The sequence below is a fragment of the Oncorhynchus clarkii genome, chromosome 3, assembly GCF_045791955.1.
Source record: "Oncorhynchus clarkii lewisi isolate Uvic-CL-2024 chromosome 3, UVic_Ocla_1.0, whole genome shotgun sequence".
Classification (NCBI taxonomy): Eukaryota; Metazoa; Chordata; class Actinopteri; order Salmoniformes; family Salmonidae; genus Oncorhynchus; species Oncorhynchus clarkii.
The window spans coordinates 88,261,941-88,281,853 of record NC_092149.1 but is presented as its reverse complement, the minus strand read 5'-3'; the positions used below and the strand labels follow the sequence as shown (position 1 = coordinate 88,281,853).

At 45.8% G+C, this 19,913-nt stretch overlaps 1 protein-coding gene across 2 annotated transcripts in view; it reads right to left on the bottom strand.

Moving 5' to 3' along the window:
• LOC139405544 (neuropilin-2-like) overlaps positions 1-19,913 on the bottom strand; it is a 398,312-nt gene that overhangs the window by 235,391 nt on the left and 143,008 nt on the right. For both annotated transcript variants that reach the window (XM_071147961.1, XM_071147960.1), the window contains exon 7: positions 18,345-18,500. In XM_071147961.1, the coding sequence (XP_071004062.1) occupies positions 18,345-18,500 (156 nt within the window). The remainder of the gene's footprint in view (positions 1-18,344; positions 18,501-19,913) is intronic.

Below are 19,913 nucleotides of genomic sequence, written 5' to 3'. Positions count from 1 at the left end.
ATACTATATACAGGGTCAGTTAATACCATACTATATACAGGGTCAGTTAATACCATACTATATACAGGGTCAGTTAATACCATACTATATACAGGGTCAGTTAATACCATACTATATACAGGGTCAGTTAATACCATATTATATACAGGGTCAGTTAATACCATACTATATACAGGGTCAGTTAGTACCATACTATATACAGGGTCAGTTAATACCATACTATATACAGGGTCAGTTAATACCATACTATATACAGGGTCAGTTAATACCATACTATATACAGGGTCAGTTAATACCATACTATATACAGGGTCAGTTAATACCATACTATATACAGGGTCAGTTAATACCATACTATATACAGGGTCAGTTAATACCATACTATATACAGGGTCAGTTAATACCATACTATATACAGGGTCAGTTAATACCATACTATATACAGGGTCAGTTAATACCATACTATATACAGGGTCAGTTAATACCATACTATATACAGGGTCAGTTAGTACCATACTATATACAGGGTCAGTTAATACCATACTATATACAGGGTCAGTTAATACCATACTATATACAGGGTCAGTTAATACCATACTATATACAGGGTCAGTTAATACCATACTATATACAGGGTCAGTTAATACCATACTATATACAGGGTCAGTTAGTACCATACTATATACAGGGTCAGTTAATACCATACTATATACAGGGTCAGTTAATACCATACTATATACAGGGTCAGTTAATACCATACTATATACAGGGTCAGTTAATACCATACTATATACAGGGTCAGTTAGTACCATACTATATACAGGGTCAGTTAATACCATACTATATACAGGGTCAGTTAATACCATACTATATACAGGGTCAGTTAATACCATACTATATACAGGGTCAGTTAATACCATACTATATACAGGGTCAGTTAGTACCATACTATATACAGGGTCAGTTAATACCATACTATATACAGGGTCAGTTAATACCATACTATATACAGGGTCAGTTAGTACCATACTATATACAGGGTCAGTTAATACCATACTATATACAGGGTCAGTTAATACCATACTATATACAGGGTCAGTTAATACCACACTATATACACCATTTTTACAATGAGACAGGGATACTGGAATGATGGAGGTAGATATGTTTTGGGTGTCTGGAGTCTTTAACAATGTGCCTTTCTTTCACACTGCCTGATGTAGATGTCTTGGATAGCAGAGAGCTCGGCCCCAGTGATATACCGGCCTCCCCGCACCCCCTTCTGTAGCGCCATGCGATCCAGGGCGGTGCTAGTGCCATACCACCACAAAACAGGCAGGGATGCAGGCTCTCAGTGTAGAAGTTTTTTGAGGATTTGAGGGCACATGCCAAATTTGTTCAACCTCCTGAGGGGGAAGAGGCGCTGCTACGCCTTCTTCACGACTGTGCGTGTGTGTTTGGACCATTTTTAGTCTTTAGTGATTTGGAGGATCTTGAAGTTCCCGACCTGCTCCACTACAGCCCCGTCGATGAGGATGGGGACGTGCTCACCCCCTCGTTTTCTGTAGTCAATGATCAGCTCCTTTGTCTTACTGACATTGAGGGCGAGGTTGTTGTCTGGCACCACACTGCCAGGTCACTGCCCTCCTCCCTGTAGGCTGTCTCATCATCACCGGTGATCAGGCCAACCACCGTCGTGTCGTCAGCACACTTGATGATTGAGTTGGAGGTGTGTGTGGCCACGCAGTCACGGGTGAACAGGGAGTACAGGAGGGGGCTGAGATTGCACCCTTGTGGGTCCTCTGTGTTAATAAGGATCAGCGTAGTGGAGGTGTTGTTACCTACCTTCATCACCTGGGGGCGGCCCATCAGGAAGTCCAGGATCCAGTTGCAGAGGGCGGTGTTCAGACCCAGAGTCCTTAGCTTGGTAACGAATTTAGAGGAAACGTTGCGTCATCTTTTGGTCGGTTGGTTCGGTATGCAAATCGGAGTGGGTTCAGGGTGTCTGGGATGATGGAGTTGATGTGAGCCCTAACCAGCCTCTCAAAGCACTTCCTGATTACAGATGTGAGTCATATCGGGCGGTAGACACTGTGGCATGAAGGGACATGAATGATGTTGGTCATTTTAAAACATATGGGGATTACAGACTGGGATAAGGAGAGGGTGAAAATTACTGTGAATATGCCGGGCCAGCTGTTCTGCACATGCTCAGAGAAAGCGCCCTGAAATACTGTCGGGGCTCCACGGCCTTGTGGGTGTTGACCTCATTAAAAACCTTACTCACGTCGGCTTCAGACAGCGAGATCTCCCCGAATCCTCTGGGTCGGTGACGGCCCTCACACGATGTTGTTGATGTGAAAGCATAAAATGAGTTTGTCTGGTCATTGTTGGTCAGATCACAGTTAGATCTTTCTCTGTAATTCATAATCGTCAGAACCTGTGTAATATGATTCCACATTATTCCTATATTGTCCTTTTGCTTGTTTTGATGACTCTGCGGAGGTCGTAGCAGGACTTGTTGTACTTGTTCCTGTTCTCTGCCGTAGCCTCAGGGTTGTCTGGGATAGCTCTGTGTGTGGTAGTCTCAGGGTTGTCTGGGATAGCTCTGTGTGTGGTAGCCTCAGGGTTGTCTGGGATAGCTCTGTGTGTGGTAGTCTCAGGGTTGTCTGGGATAGCTCTGTGTGTGGTAGTCTCAGGGTTGTCTGGGATAGCTCTGTGTGTGGTAGCCTCAGGGTTGTCTGGGATAGCTCTGTGTGTGGTAGTCTCAGGGCTGTCTGGGATAGCTCTGTGTGTGGTAGCCTCAGGGTTGTCTGGGATAGCTCTGTGTGTGGTAGCCTCAGGGTTGTCTGGGATAGCTCTGTGTGTGGTAGCCTCAGGGTTGTCTGGGATAGCTCTGTGTGTGGTAGCCTCAGGGTTGTCTGGGATAGCTCTGTGTGTGGTAGCCTCAGGGTTGTCTGGGATAGCTCTGTGTGTGGTAGCCTCAGGGTTGTCTGGGATAGCTCTGTGTGTGGTAGTCTCAGGGTTGTCTGGGATAGCTCTGTGTGTGGTAGTCTCAGGGTTGTCTGGGTAGGCTCTGTGTGTGGTAGCTCTGTGTGTGGTAGCTCTGTGTGTGGTAGCTCTGTGTGTGGTAGCCTCAGGGTTGTCTGGGATAGCTCTGTGTGTGGTAGTCTCAGGGTTGTCTGGGATAGCTCTGTGTGTGGTAGCTCTGTGTGTGTTAGCTCTGTGTGTGGTAGCTCTGTGTGTGGTAGTCTCAGTGTTGTATTCAGCATTTCACTGTGAGGTCTAGTGTGTGTGTGTGTGTGTGTATTTTATTTATTTTATTTATTTCACCTTTATTTAACCAGGTAGGCAAGTTGAGAACAAGTTCTCATTTACAATTGCGACACAGTTGCACATGGAGTAAAACAAACATACAGTCAATAATACAGTATAAATAAGTCTATATACGATGTGAGCAAATGAGGTGAGATAAGGGAGGTAAAGGCAAGTAAAACACTGGAATGGTAGATTTGCAATGGAAGAATGTGCAAAGTAGAAATAAAAATAATGGGGTGCAAAGGAGCTAAATAAATAAATTAATTAAATACAGTAGGGAAAGAGGTAGTTGTTTGGCCTAAATTATAGGTGGGCTATGTACAGGTGCAGTAATATGTGAGCTGCTCTGACAGTTGGTGCTTAAAGCTAGTGAGGGAGATAAGTGTTTCCAGTTTCAGAGATTTTTGTAGTTCGTTCCAGTCATTGGCAGCAGAGAACTGGAAGGAGAGGCGGCCAAAGAAAGAATTGGTTTTGGGGGTGACTAGAGAGATATACCTGCTGGAGCGTGTGCTACAGGTGGGAGATGCTATGGTGACCAGCGAGCTGAGATAAGGGGGGACTTTACCTAGCAGGGTCTTGTAGATGACATGGAGCTTCTACACCTGCATTGCTTGCTGTTTGGGGTTTTAGGCTGGATTTCTGTACAGCACTTTGAGATATCAGCTGATGTACGAAGGGCTATAGAAATCAATTTGATTTGAGCCAGTGGGTTTAGTGGGTTTAGTGTATAGTGTGTGTGTGTATAGTGTGTGTGTGTGTGTGTGTGTGTGTGTGTGTGTGTGTGTGTATAGTGTGTGTGTGTATAGTGTGTGTGTGTGGTCTACTGGTGTTTAGGAGGCCTCATGCTAGCCAGGGGGGAAGCGTCAGTCAGTGGTTTTCAGTCAGTCTGAATAAGTGTCCGTGTGGTGTCTGCCTGAGTCATTGAAGTGTCCGTGTGGTGTCTGCCTGAGTCATTGAAGTGTCCGTGTGGTGTCTGCCTGAGTCATTCAAGTGTCCGTGTGGTGTCTGCCTGAGTCATTCAAGTGTCCGTGTGGTGTCTGCCTCTGTGTGGAGGAGTGATGAAATAATAATGACCCGTCTCCTCTCATTTGACAGAAGTTGGAGGGACCATGACCAGTTGGCTCAACATGGCTGACCAGTTGGTACAGCATGGCTGAACAGTTGGCTCAACATGGCTGACCAGTTGGCTCAACATGACTGAACAGTTGGTACAACATGGCTGACCAGTTGGCTCAACATGGCTGAACAGTTGGCTCAACATGACTGACCAGTTGGCTCAACATGGCTGAACAGTTGGCTCAACATGGCTGAACAGTTGGTACAACATGGCTGAACAGTTGGTACAACATGGCTGAACAGTTGGTACAACATGGCTGAACAGTTGGCACAACATGACTGACCAGTTGGCACAACATGACTGACCAGTTGGCACAACATGACTGACCAGTTGGCACAACATGGCTGACCAGTTGGCACAACATGACTGACCAGTTGGCACAAAATGACTCGCAAAACAGTCGACTGAATCACACAAAATAGTCTGTTATTATGGCAGAGCATGACTTTAGTGTTCAACCTATTTTCAAAAGGCAGTCAAAAAATGAGCCACCTGTGGATGGCTGGATTGTCTCGCTGTTAGAGGGAGGAAAGGGAGAGGACAGGGGAGAGAGGGAAGAGGGAGGGGGAGACAGAGTGGAGAGGAGGGAGAGGACAGAGGAGAGAGGGAAGAGGGAGGAGGGAGACAGAATGGAGAGGAGGGAGAGGTGGGAGAGGACAGGGGAGAGAGGGAAGAGGGAGGGGGAGACAGAGTGGAGAGGAGGGAGAGGACAGAGGAGAGAGGGAAGAGGGAGGAGGGAGACAGAATGGAGAGGAGGGAGAGGTGGGAGAGGACAGGGGAGAGAGGGAAGAGGGAGGAGGAGAGACAGAATGGAGAGGAGGGAGAGGACAGAGGAGAGAGGGAAGAGGGAGGAGGGAGACAGAATGGAGAGGAGGGAGAGGTGGGAGAGGACAGGGGAGAGAGGGAAGAGGGAGGAGGAGAGACAGAATGGAGAGGAGGGAGAGGGGGGAGAGAGAAGGGTCCAGAAATGGATTCTGAGAAGTCACAGGTCTCTCTCTCTGCTCTGTAACAGGTGAGAAGACACCCACTGTGGAACTCCTGGCTGATAGACTAGATGAGGAGAGGTTGAGCTGCCTGTCATACACCAGAACAGACACACACAGCTATTCCCTGCTTCTCTTCTCTTGCCTTCGTTCTGCCGGGTTTCTGTTGAAGCTGATGCCACAAGAGGAGATATGGTTCACTGCTTTGCAGAAGTCAGTATTCTTCCACTTCTTTCCCCTCCCACCTCCTTTCCCCCCTTTCTCCTCTCTCTTGTCCCTCTCTCTCGGCATGGCCGGCTCCTTCCCCTCTCCTTCCTCTTGTCTCTCTCTTTAGGCATGGCCGGCTCATTCCCCTCTCCTCTCTCTTGTCGCTCTCTCTCGGTATGGCCGGCGCCTACCCCTCTCCTCCCTCTTACTTCACCCCTCTCTCTCTCTCTCTCTGTCTCCAGATGAAGATGTTAACAGTAGGAGCTGGTTCCAGCTGGCTGTCTCCAAGGTGCCGGGCTGGAGGACAGGAGGGGGGACTGGGGGGAACAGCTCTGAGACAGCCTGTTAGGATCCTGCATAGAGCCAGAGAACATTCAGCCAGCCAGCCTGTAAGAGGCTGATCCCCTGGGTCTGCCCTGCTGGGGGGAAATCTGATGATGTTGCTGAACTGAAGCCTGTCTCTAATTCAGCAGCACCCTGTCTGGTCTGTGTGAACCTGTGACCTCTCCTAGGTTATTGGAGAGACCAGTGGACGACCAGCCAACCAGCCAGCCAGCCAGCCAGTCACACAGCCTAGTGAGGCCCAGCCAACCAGCCAGCCAGCCAGCCAGCCAGTCACACAGTCTAGTGAGGCCCAGCCAGCCAACCAGCCAGCCAGCCAACCAGCCAGCCAGCCAAACAGCCAGCCAACCAACCAGCCAGCCAGCCAACCAGCCAGCCAGCCAACCAGCCAGCCAGCCAGCCAGCCAACCAGCCAGCCAACCAGCCAGTCACACAGCCTAGTGAGGCCCAGCCATGTTGTCACTGTCCTGGGTTACCAGAGATGACCCTGTGCTAGGTTAAAGAAGTCCCCAGCCATGTTGTCACTGTCCTAGGTTACCAGAGAGGACAGAGAAAGCCCCAGCCATGTTGTCCCTGTCCTGGGTTACCAGAGAGGACAGAGAAAGCCCCAGCCATGTTGTCCCTGTCCGGGGTTACCAGAGAGGACAGAGAAAGCCCCAGCCATGTTGTCCCTGTCCGGGGTTACCAGAGAGGACAGAGAAAGCCCCAGCCATGTTGTCACTGTCCTGGGTTACCAGAGAGGACAGAGAAAGCCCCAGCCATGTTGTCCCTGTCCGGGGTTACCAGAGAGGACAGAGAAAGCCCCAGCCATGTTGTCCCTGTCCGGGGTTACCAGAGAGGACAGAGAAAGCCCCAGCCATGTTGTCACTGTCCTAGGTTACCAGAGAGGACACAGGGTTATAATTCCCTAAAAAAGCTTTACGGAAATTGAAAATAAAGTTCTATATTTTCTTACAGATATGCATACTGTCTCGCTCACGATGTCACTCACGGTCACGCTGTGCCTCATGTACACACCTAACTATAGCTCTGTCACCAAGTTATGAGTCAGGGAAGACCACACAACAGCACCTGAAGTAGAAGCTGAGAGAAAGTCTTTCTTAGTCCAAAAAGAGGAACAGAGTTGATGGAAATATTGACCATATCGTTCCATTTAGAAAGAGGACACTTCTTCAATTCTAGAAACCATCCTCTCTCGGGAACTGAGAAATGACAGAACAGATGAGGAGAGAACGAGGTGTCGTATACTGCCAACAACTCTGTTGTTCTTTTCCAGAACTTTCCAGGCTCCATATTCCTGTTAACTTCATATGGCTGCAGGGGCAGTATTGAGTAGCTTGGATGAAAGGTGCCCAGAGGTGCCCAGAGTAAACGGCCTGCTCCTCAGTCCCAGTATGCATATTATTATTAGTATTGGATAGAAAAGACTCTGAAGTTTCTAAAACTGTTTGAATGATGTCTGTGAGTATAACAGAATTCATATGACAGGCAAAAACCTGATAAAAAATCCAAACAGGAAGTGGGAAATCTGAGGCTTGTAGGTTTTCAACTCAGCCCCTATTAAATATACATTGGAATATTGGTTATGTTGCACTTCCTACGGCTTCCACTGGATGTTAACAGTCTTTAGAAACTTGTTTGAGGCTTCTACTGTGAAGTGAGGCCGAATGAGAGGGGAATGAGTCAGAGGTCTGGCAGAGAGCCACGCGCTGGTCACGCGCATTTCACATGAGGGAGCTGCGTTCCTTTGCTTTTCTACAGGAATTCTCCGGTAGGAACGTAATTGAAGATTTATGATAAAAACATCCTAAAGATTGATTCTATACTTAGTTTGACAAGTTTCTACGACCTGTAATATAACTTTTTGAACTTTTTGTCTGACGTTCGGCTGGACCTGAAAGAGCGTTTGGGTTTGTGTACTAAATGCCCTCACAAAAGAAGCTATTTGGACATAAATTATGAACTTTATCGAACAAATCAACTGGAACTGGGATTCCTGGGGGTGCATTCTGATGAAGATCATCAAAGGTAAGTGAATATTTATAATATTATTTCTGATTTCTGTTGACTCCAACATGGTGGATCTATTTTTTTTTTCTGAGTGCCGTTCTCAGATTATTGGTTTGCTTTTTCGCAATCTGACACAGCGGTTGCATTAAGGAGAAGTTTATCTATAGTTCCATGAACTTAACTATTGTATCGCTCTCTCTCTCTCTCTCTCTCTCTCTCTCTCTCTCTCTCTCTCTCTCTCTCTCTCTCTCTCTCTCTCTCTCTCTCTCTCTCTCTGTCCCTCTCTCTCTCTCGGTCTCTCTGTCTCTCTCTCTCTCCCTCTCTCTCTCTCTCTCTCTCTCTCTCTCTCTCTCTCTCTCTGTCCCTCTCTCTCTCTCGGTCTCTCTGTCTCTCTCTCCCTCTCTCTCTCTCTCCCTCTCTCTCTCTAACCATATGGTTCAATATAACATAGCTTTAATGGCATTTTTAACTATGTTACAAATCAACATAATGTTCTGTGACAATGGCTGTGTTTCTAGAGACTTTCTGTCACATGGATGGATGTAAGGAGAAGTGTGTGTGTGTGTGTTTGTATGTGTGCGTGTGTGTGCGTGTGAAGCCTGTTTCACAATAAATCCTGGAACAGTAAAAAGAGCAGCATTAGTCCAACGAACGGCCGTTCATTTTGGCTGTCACCTCCAAGCACCAAAAACGTTTTATATTTTGTTACAAAATAACTTTTGTAAAAACAACATAAATTGCCCTGCCTCCGCTCTGATTGCTTTCTCATGTGTCTTTCTTGGGAAAAAATGGAACGCAGCTTAGGGAGGAGAGAGGGGGGAGGGGTGGGGGGAGGAGAGATCCAGGAAGGAAGAGGAGAGGAGGAGAGGATGAGGGAGGAGGAAGGGGGAGGAGTGTAGAGAGATTCAGGAAGGAAGAGAGTGAAGATGACTTGGCTCAAGCTAGTCACAGACCACTATAAAACACTGAAAAGATCTAGAAGAGAAGAAGAGATAGATATAGAATGTTGAAGAGGTGTAGAAGAGAAGAATAGATAGATATAGAATGTGTAGAAGAGAAGAAGAGGATCAGCATTTGTGGGTTTGATTACGGGCTCAAATGGCTAGAAACAAAGAACTTTCTTCTGAAACTCGTCAGTCTATTCTTGTTCTGAGAAATGAAGGCTATTCCATGTGAGAAATTGCAAAGAAACTGAAGATCTCGTACAATGCTGTGTACTACTCCCTTCACAGACCAACACAAACTGTCTCTACCCAGAATAGAAAGAGGAGTGAGAGGGCCCGGTGCACAACTGAGCAAGATGCATTAGAGTGTCTAGTTTGAGAAAGACTCCTCACAAGTCCTCAACTGGCAGCTTCATTAAATAGTACCCGCAAAACACCAGTCTCAACGTCAACAGTTTATTTATTTATTTATTTTTTTATTTTACCTTTATTTAACCAGGTAGGCCAGTTGAGAACACCTTTATTTAACCAGGGAGGCTAGTTGAGAACACCTTTATTTAACCAGGGAGGCTAGTTGAGAACACCTTTATTTAACCAGGGAGGCTAGTTGAGAACACCTTTATTTAACCAGGGAGGCTAGTTGAGAACACCTTTATTTAACCAGGTAGGCTAGTTGAGAACACCTTTATTTAACCAGGTAGGCAAGTTGAGAACAAGTTCTCATTTACAATTGCGACCTGGCCAAGATAAAGCAAAGCAGTTCGACAGATACAACAACACAGAGTTACACATGGAGTAAAACAAACATACAGTCAATAATAAAGTATAAACAAGTCTATATACAATGTGAGCAAATGAGGTGAGAAGGGAGGTAAAGGCAAAAAAAAGACTATGGTGGTGAAGTAAATACAATATAGCAAGTAAAACACTGGAATGGTAGATTTGCAGTGGAAGAATGTACAAAGTAGAAATAAAAATAATGGGGTGCAAAGGAGCTAAATAAATAAATAAATTAAATACAGTTGGGAAAGAGGTAGTTGATAGGGCTAAATTATAGGTGGGCTATGTACAGGTGCAGTAATCTGTGAGCTGCTCTGACAGTTGGTGCTTAAAGCTAGTGAGGGAGATAAGTGTTTCCAGTTTCAGAGATTTTTGTAGTTCGTTCCAGTCATTGGCAGCAGAGAACTGGAAAGAGAGGCGGCCAAAGAAAGAATTGGTTTTGGGGGTGACTAGAGAGATATACCTGCTGGAGCGTGTGCTACAGGTGGGAGATGCTATGGTGACCAGCGAGCTGAGATAAGGGGGGACTTTACCTAGCAGGGTCTTGTAGATGACATGGAGCCAGTGGGTTTGGCGACGAGTATGAAGCGAGGGCCAGCCAACGAGAGCGTACAGGTCGCAATGGTGGGTAGTATATGGGGCTTTGGTGACAAAACGGATTGCACTGTGATAGACTGCATCCAATTTGTTGAGTAGGGTATTGGAGGCTATTTTGTAAATTACATCGCCAAAGTCGAGGATTGGTAGGATGGTCAGTTTTACAAGGGTATGTTTGGCAGCATGAGTGAAGGATGCTTTGTTGCGAAATAGGAAGCCAATTCTAGATTTAACTTTGGATTGGAGATGTTTGATATGGGTCTGGAAGGAGAGTTTACAGTCTAACCAGACACCTAAGTATTTGTAGTTGTCCACGTATTCTAAGTCAGAGCCGTCCAGAGTAGTGATGTTGGACAGGCGGGTAGGTGCAGGTAGCGATCGGTTGAAGAGCATGCATTTAGTTTTACTTGTATTTAAGAGCAATTGGAGGCCACGGAAGGAGAGTTGTATGGCATTGAAGCTTGCCCGGAGGGTTGTTAACACAGTGTCCAAAGAAGGGCCGGAAGTATACAGAATGGTGTCGTCTGCGTAGAGGTGGATCAGAGACTCACCAGCAGCAAGAGCGACCTCATTGATGTATACAGAGAAGAGAGTCGGTCCAAGAATTGAACCCTGTGGCACCCCCATAGAGACTGCCAGAGGTCCGGACAACAGACCCTCCGATTTGACACACTGAACTCTATCAGAGAAGTAGTTGGTGAACCAGGCGAGGCAATCATTTGAGAAAGCAAGGCTGTTGAGTCTGCCGATGAGGATGTGGTGATTGACAGAGTCGAAAGCCTTGGCCAGATCAATGAATACGGCTGCACAGTAATGTTTCTTATCGATGGCGGTTAAGATATCGTTTAGGACCTTGAGTGTGGCTGAGGTGCACCCATGACCAGCTCTGAAACCAGATTGCATAGCAGAGAAGGTATGGTGAGATTCAAAATGGTCGGTAATCTGTTTGTTGACTTGGCTTTCGAAGACCTTAGAAAGGCATGGTAGGATAGATATAGGTCTGTAGCAGTTTGGGTCAAGAGTGTCCCCCCCTTTGAAGAGGGGGATGACCGCAGCTGCTTTCCAATCTTTGGGAATCTCAGACGACACGAAAGAAAGGTTGAACAGGCTAGTAATAGGGGTGGCAACAATTTCGGCAGATAATTTTAGAAAGAAAGGGTCCAGATTGTCTAGCCCGGCTGATTTGTAGGGGTCCAGATTTTGCAGCTCTTTCAGAACATCAGCTGAATGGATTGGGGAGAAGGAGAAATGGGGAAGGCTTGGGCGAGTTGCTGTTGGGGGTGCAGTGCTGTTGACAGGGGTAGGAGTAACCAGGTGGAAAGCATGGCCAGCAGTAGAAAAATGCTTATTGAAATTTTCAGTTATGGTGGATTTATCAGTGGTGACAGTGTTTCCTATCTTCAGTGCAGTGGGCAGCTGGGAGGAGGTGTTCTTATTCTCCATGGACTTTACAGTGTCCCAGAACTTTTTTGAGTTAGTGTTGCAAGAAGCAAATTTCTGCTTGAAAAAGCTAGCCTTGGCTTTTCTAACTGCCTGTGTATAATGGTTTCTAGCTTCCCTGAACAGCTGCATATCACGGGGGCTGTTCGATGCTAATGCAGAACGCCATAGGATGTTTTTGTGTTGGTTAAGGGCAGTCAGGTCTGGGGAGAACCAAGGGCTATATCTGTTCCTGGTTCTAAATTTCTTGAATGGGGCATGTTTATTTAAGATGGTTAGGAAGGCATTTTAAAAAAATATCCAGGCATCCTCTACTGACGGGATGAGGTCAATATCCTTCCAGGATACCCCGGCCAGGTCGATTAGAAAGGCCTGCTCGCTGAAGTGTTTCAGGGAGCGTTTTACAGTGATGAGAGGAGGTCGTTTGACCGCTGACCCATTACGGATGCAGGCAATGAGGCAGTGATCGCTGAGATCTTGGTTGAAGACAGCAGAGGTGTATTTAGAGGGGAAGTTGGTTAGGATGATATCTATGAGGGTGCCCGTGTTTAAGGCTTTGGGGAGGTACCTGGTAGGTTCATTGATAATTTGTGTGAGATTGAGGGCATCAAGTTTAGATTGTAGGATGGCTGGGGTGTTAAGCATGTTCCAGTTTAGGTCGCCTAGCAGCACGAGCTCTGAAGATAGATGGGGGGCAATCAGTTCACATATGGTGTCCAGAGCACAGCTGGGGGCAGAGGGTGGTCTATAGCAGGCGGCAACGGTGAGAGACTTGTTTTTAGAGAGGTGGATTTTTAAAAGTAGAAGTTCAAATTGTTTGGGTACAGACCTGGATAGTAGGACAGAACTCTGCAGGCTATCTTTGCAGTAGATTGCAACACCGCCCCCTTTGGCAGTTCTATCTTGTCTGAAAATGTTGTAGTTTGGAATTAAAATGTCTGAATTTTTGGTGGTCTTCCTAAGCCAGGATTCAGACACAGCAAGAACATCCGGGTTGGCAGAGTGTGCTAAAGCAGTGAATAGAACAAACTTAGGGAGGAGGCTTCTAATGTTAACATGCATGAAACCAAGGCTATTACGGTTACAGAAGTTGTCAAAAGAGAGCGCCTGGGGAATAGGAGTGGAGCTAGGCACTGCAGGGCCTGGATTCACCTCTACATCGCCAGAGGAACATAGGAGGAGTAGAATAAGGGTGCGGCTAAAAGCAATAAGAATTGGTCGTCTAGAACGTCTGGAACAGAGAGTAAAAGGAGGTTTCTGGGGGCGATAAAATAGCATCAAGGTATAATGTACAGACAAAGGTAAGGTAGGATGTGAATACAGTGGAGGTAAACCTAGGTATTGAGTGATGAAGAGAGAGATATTGTCTCTAGAAACATCATTGAAACCAGGAGATGTCATTGCATGTGTGGGTGGTGGAACTAATAGGTTGGATAAGGTATAGTGAGCAGGACTAGAGGCTCTACAGTGAAATAAGCCAATAAACACTAACCAGAACAGCAATGGACAAGACATATTGACATTAAGGAGAGGCATGCTTAGTCGAGTGATCAAAAGGGTCCAGTGAGTGGAGAGGTTGGTTGAGGGTCACGGCGATTTAGACAGCTAGCCAGGCCATCGGTAGCAAGCTAGCATAGGATGGAGTCTGTTGTTAGCCACCTCTTGCGTTCGGTCAGTACAGTGAAGAGGCGACTCCGGGATGCTGGCCTTCTAGGCAGAGTTCCTCTGTCCAGTCAAATCAAATCAAATTTATTTATATAGCCCTTCGTACATCAGCTGATATCTCAAAGTGCTGTACAGAAACCCAGCCTAAAACCCCAAACAGCAAGCAATGCAGGTGTAGAAGCACGGTGGCTAGGAAAAAGTGTCCAGTGTCTGTGTTCTTTTGCCCATCTTAAAACTTCTTTGGGGTAGGGGGCAGTATTTTGACGTCCGGATGAAAAGCGTGCCCAGACGAAACTGCCTGTTACTCAAGCCCAGAAGCTAGGATATGCATATTATTAGTAGATTTCGATAGAGAACCCTCTGAAGTTTCTAAAACTGTTTGAATGATGTCTGTGAGTATAACAGAACTCCAACCAGGAAGTGGGAAATCTCAGGTTTGTAGTTTTTCAAGTGATTGCCTATCCAATGAACAGTGTCTATGGGGTCATATTATATACACTTCCTAAGGCTTCCACTAGATGTCAACAGTCTTTAGAACGTTGTTTCAGGCTTCTACTATGAAGGGGGAGCGAATAAGAGCTGTTTGAATCAGGGGTCTGGCACAATGCCATGAGCTATGTCACGGTGGCGGAGGTGAGCTCCGTTCCTTTTCATTTCTACAAACAAGGAATTGTCCGGTTGGAATATTATTGAAGATTTATGATAAAAACATCCTAAAGATTGATTCTATACATCGTTTGACATGTTTCTACAAATTGTAATGGAACGTTTTTTTACTTTTCGTCTGCATTTGGATTACTGGACTAAACACGTGAACAAAAAGGAGATATTTGGACATAAATTATGGACTTTATCGAACAAAACAAACATTTATTGTCTAACATGGAGACCTGGGAGTGCCATCTGATGAAGATCATCAAAGGTAAGTGATTCATTTTAATGATATTTCTGACTTTTGTGACACCTCTCCTTGGTTGGAAAATGGTTGTGTAGTTAGTTATCTGTGGCTTGGCGCTGACCTAACATAATCGCATGGTGTGCTTTTGCCGTAAAGCCTTTTTGAAATCTGACACAGGGGTTGCATTAAGGAGAAGTTTATCTTTAATTGTATGTATAACACTTGTATCTTAGATCAATGTTTATGATGAGTATTTCTGTCATGATGTGGCTCTCTGCACTTTCACCGGATGTTTGTTTGAGGCAAAACATTACTGACCACAACACGCCAATGTAAACTGAGATTTTTGGACATAAATATGAACTTTATCAAACAAAACATACATGTATTGTGTAACATGAAGTCTTGTGAGTGCCATCTGATGAAGATCATCAAAGGTTAGTGATTAATTTAATCGCTATTTCTGACTTTTGTGAGCCCTCTCCTTGGCTGGAAAATGTCTGTATGGTTTTCTGTGACTAGGCGCTGACCTAACATAATCGCATGGTGTGCTTTCGCCGTAAAGCCTTTTTGCTTTACAACTCTGCATAGAAGGCCAGCATCTCAGAGTCGCATCTTCACTGTTGACGTTGAGACTGGTGTTTTTTATGTTATTTTAATGGACAAAAAATGAGCTTTCTTTCTAAGACGAGGACATTTATAAGTGACCCCAAACTTTTGAACGGTAGTGCGTATATCTCCCCCTGTCAGAGGGACAGCTAGTCTCTGCAGGATAGACTTAATATATATCTCCCTGTCAGAGGGCTAGCTAGCCTCTGCAGGATAGACTTAATATATATCTCCCCCTGTCAGAGGGCTAGCTAGCCTCTGCAGGATAGACTTAATATATATCTCCCCCTGTCAGAGGGCTAGCTAGTCTCTGCAGGATAGACTTAATATATATCTCCCCCTGTCAGAGGGCTAGCTAGTCTCTGCAGGATAGACTTAATAATATATATCTCCCCCTGTCAGAGGGCTAGCTAGTCTCTGCAGGATAGACTTAATAATATATATCTCCCCCTGTCAGAGGGCTAGCTAGTCTCTGCAGGATATACTTAATAATATATATCTCCCCCTGTCAGAGGGACAGCTAGCCTCTGCAGGATAGACTTAATAATATATATCTCCCCCTGTCAGAGGGACAGCTAGCCTCTGCAGGATAGACTTAATATTTATGTCTGGAAACTGCCTGGGCACCAAAGCTGAGTTTTAAAGTCAGATTAGGGGAACAGTGGGTCCCACACAACCCTGTCATTATTGTTGTTTTAAACTAGTCACCCCTCCCTCCCTCACCCCTCCCACCTCCCTCACCCCTCCCACCTCCCTCACCCCTCCCCACCTCCCTCCCCTCCTCCTACCTCCCTCCCCACCTCCCTCACCACCACCACCTACCTCCCTGCGTTCCACAGGGATGCTGGTCCATGCTGACTAATGCTTCCCACAGTTGTTTCAGGTTGGCTGGATGTCCTTTGGGTGGTGGACCATTCTTGATACACACAGGAAACTGTTGAGCGTGAAAACACAGCAGCATTGCAGTTCTTGAGACAAACCGGTGCACCTGGTACCTACTACCATACCCCGTTCAAAGGCTCTTCAATCTGTTGTCTTGCCCATTCACCTTCTGAATGGCACACATACACAATCCATGTCTCAATTGTCTCAAGGCTTTAAAATCCTTCTTTAACCTGACTCCTCCCCTTCATCTACACTGATTGGAGTGGATTTAACCTGTCTCCTCCCCTTCATCTACACTGATTGGAGTGTATTTAACCTCTCTCCTCTCCTTCATCTACACTGATTGGAGTGGATTTAACAAGTGACGTCAATAAGGGATCATAGCTTTCACCTGGTCAGTCTGTCATGGAAAGAGCAGGTGTTCTTAATGTTTTGTATCGTCAGTTTTTATATAAATATATATATATATATATATAGATGATGGCCCTGTGGCTCTATGGCCCTGTGGCTCTGTGGCCATGTGGCTCTGTGGCCCTGTGGCTCTGTGGCCCTGTGGCTCTGTGGCCCTGTGGCTCTGTGGCTCTGTGGCCCTGTGGTTCTGTGGCTCTGTGGCCCTGTGGCTCTGTGGCTCTGTGGCCCTGTGGCTCTGTGGCCCTGTGGCTCTTTGGCTCTGTGGCCCTGTGGCTCTGTGGCTCTGTGGCCCTGCCATGCATGGGTCACTGCCCCTTTCAACCTATGTTTTCACAGCCACAGTCCGTCGTAATCCAAATCTACTCAATCTATCAAATGTTTAAGTATCTTTACAGACAGCCCTCCTAATCAAAACCTTAAATCTCTCTAATCTACTCAATCTATCAAATGTTTAAGTATCTTTACAGACAGCCCTCCTAATCAAAACCTTAAATCTATCTAATCTACTCAATCTATCAAATGTTTAAGTATCTTTACAGACAGCCCTCCTAATCAAAACCTTAAATCTCTCTAATCTACTCAATCTATCAAATGTTTAAATATCTTTACAGACAGCCCTCCTAATCAAAACCTTAAATCTCTCTAATCTACTCAATCTTCTCTCCCTTTTAACATGTCTGGCTTTCACTTGATGCTCTTCTTCCTACCAGTCAACGATGGTCCCCTTTAACCCTGTACAGTACATGTCCTCACAGCCTCCAAGCACAAATCTAATCAAATCTCTCAAATTTAAAGACTCAAACTCAAAAGCTGTCATACTTTTGTTCCCACACGTATAACATGAAGTTTTCCATCAATCTAGATTTTAAGTCTGGGAGAGGACTAGAGGCTTTGTGGGACACTTGGTGCTCTGGGAGAGCTTTCGTGGCTAGTCTGTGTCTTTGGTTTCTCCATGCAGCATTGGATCTGAAGGAAACTGAGGGCTTGTCAAAGGCAGGAAGTGGAATACATTACAGCCGGGACATCCCAGAGGCCTCTCTGTGTGTGATGGATATGCCATGTACAACCACAGGACAAACACACGTACCCACTAACAGGGAGGAGAGAGGGAGAGGGAGAGGAGAGGGAGAGGGAGAGTGAAAAACCTACCTCTCCTCTCCTCTCCTTTCCTCTCCGGGACCAATAACAGCTCTACTAGCACCGTAGCCTCACAGTCCCATGATCTGTGTCTGTGTCTGTCTGTGTGTGTGTGTGTATTGTACAGGTGATAGTGACAGCTACCACAGTGGGATGATGAATAGCAGGCTGATTTAAAACACACAGAGAATACCATTCGTTCTGGTCAGACAGGTAACCTTGTTCTGGTCTGTACCTTGTTCTGGTCTGTCAGGTAACCTTGTTCTGGTCTGTACCTTATTCTGGTCTGTCAGGTAACCTTGTTCTGGTCTGTCAGGTAACCTTGTTCTGGTCTGTCAGGTAACCTTGTTCTGGTCTGTCAGGTAACCTTGTTCTGGTCTGTCAGGTAACCTTGTTCTGGTCTGTCAGGTAACCTTGTTTTGGTCTGTCAGGTAACCTTGTTCTGGTCTGTCAGGTAACCTTGTTCTGGTCTGTCAGGTAACCTTGTTCTGGTCTGTCAGGTAACCTTGTTCTGGTCTGTCAGGTAACCTTGTTCTGGTCTGTCAGGTAACCTTGTTTTGGTCTGTCAGGTAACCTTGTTCTGGTCTGTCAGGTAACCTTGTTCTGGTCTGTCAGGTAACCTTGTTCTGGTCTGTCAGGTAACCTTGTTCTGGTCTGTCAGGTAACCTTGTTCTGGTCTGTCAGGTAACCTTGTTCTGGTCTGTCAGGTAACCTTGTTCTGGTCTGTCAGGTAACCTTGGCTATATGGCCAGGTAACCGTGTGTCTCAGCGTGTCTCAGCGTGTGTCTCAGCATGTCTCAGCGTGTCTCAGCGTGTCTCAGCGTGTCTCAGCATATCTCAGCGTGTCTCAGCGTGTCTCAGCGTGTCTCAGCGTGTCTCAGCGTGTCTCCGTGTGTATCAGCGTATCTCAGCGTGTATCAGCGTATCTCAGCGTGTCTCAGCGTGTCTCAGCGTGTCTCAGCGTGTCTCAGCGTGTCTCAGCGTGTCTCAGCGTGTCCTACCTTGTGGTTCTTGCCGTATCGGTAGACCATCCAGTCCTCTCCGTTGGTGCTGACCTCCAGCTTAAAGGTGATGACGTAGTAGGACTTCTGGGTCTCCTTGGACACCGCTCCCTGGGTAGCGATACCCGTCAACACCTTCAGGACATGGAGATCCACCTGGGGGAGACAAGGACTTTATCATTTACACATTTCATTCGGTTTATGTACATTACAAATGGCCAATTTCAAACCACAACACTGCAAAGCAGTGTACAGCACAGAGAACCTTGTCACATCCCCACCTCAAAAAACAGAGGACAGCGAGAGAGAAAGGAGTGAGAGAGATGAAGATGGTGAGAAGAGAGAGCTTGTGATTGAATGGGAAGAGAGATAGAGAAGGGAGAGATTGGGAGGAAGAGAGAGAAAGAGCAAAGAGAAGGTCAGGAAAGAGAGAGAGAGTGATCATTTCAGTCCATCAGCCTCAGTTCTCTCTCTCTCTCTCTCTCTCTCTCTCTCTCTCTCTCTCTCTCTCTCTCTCTCTCTCTCTCTCAATTCAATTCAATTCAATTCAATTCAAGGGTTTTATTGGCATGGGAAACATGTGTTAACATTGCCAAAGCAAGTGAGGTAGATAATATATAAAGTGAAATAAACAATAAAAATTAACAGTAAACATTACACATACAGAAGTTTCAAAACAATAAAGACATTACAAATGTCATATTATATATACAGTGTTTTAACAATGTACAAATGGTTAAAGGACACAAGATAAAATAAATAAGCATAAATATGGGTTGTATTTACAATGGTGTGTGTTCTTCACTGGTTGCCCTTTTCTTGTGGCAACAGGTCACAAATCTTGCTGCTGTGATGGCACACTGTGGAATTTCACCCAGTAGATATGGGAGTCTCTCTCTCTCTGCGATTGATAGTACTTATTATATCTTCTCTGCACACAATACCGATAATCACCTTCCTATTCTGCTCTGATAATGCTATGTGGAATAGAAACACTACCAGGGTCTATACTGGAATAGAAACACTACCTGGGTCTATAATGGACTAGGAACACTACCAGGGTCTATAAGGGAATAGGAACACTACCAGGGCCTATAATGGAATAGGAACACTACCAGGGTCTGTACTGGAATAGGAACACTACCAGGGTCTATAATGGACTAGGAACACTACCAGGGTCTATACTGGACTAGGAACACTACCAGGGTCTATACTGGAATAGGAACACTACCAGGGTCTATACTGGAATAGGAACACTACCAGGGTCTATACTGGACTAGAAACACTACCAGGGTCTATACTGGAATAGGAACACTACCAGGGTCTATACTGGAATAGGAACACTACCAGGGTCTATACTGGAATAGAAACACTACCAGGGTCTATAATGGGAATTGGAACACTACCAGGGTCTATACTGGGAATAGGAACACCACCTGGGCCTATACTGGGACAGGAACACTACCAGGGTCTATAATGGGAATAGGAACACTACCCGGGTCTATACTGGATATTAGATGTGTAGAGAGGAGAGGAGAGGAGAGGAGAGGAGAGGAGAGGAGAGGAGAG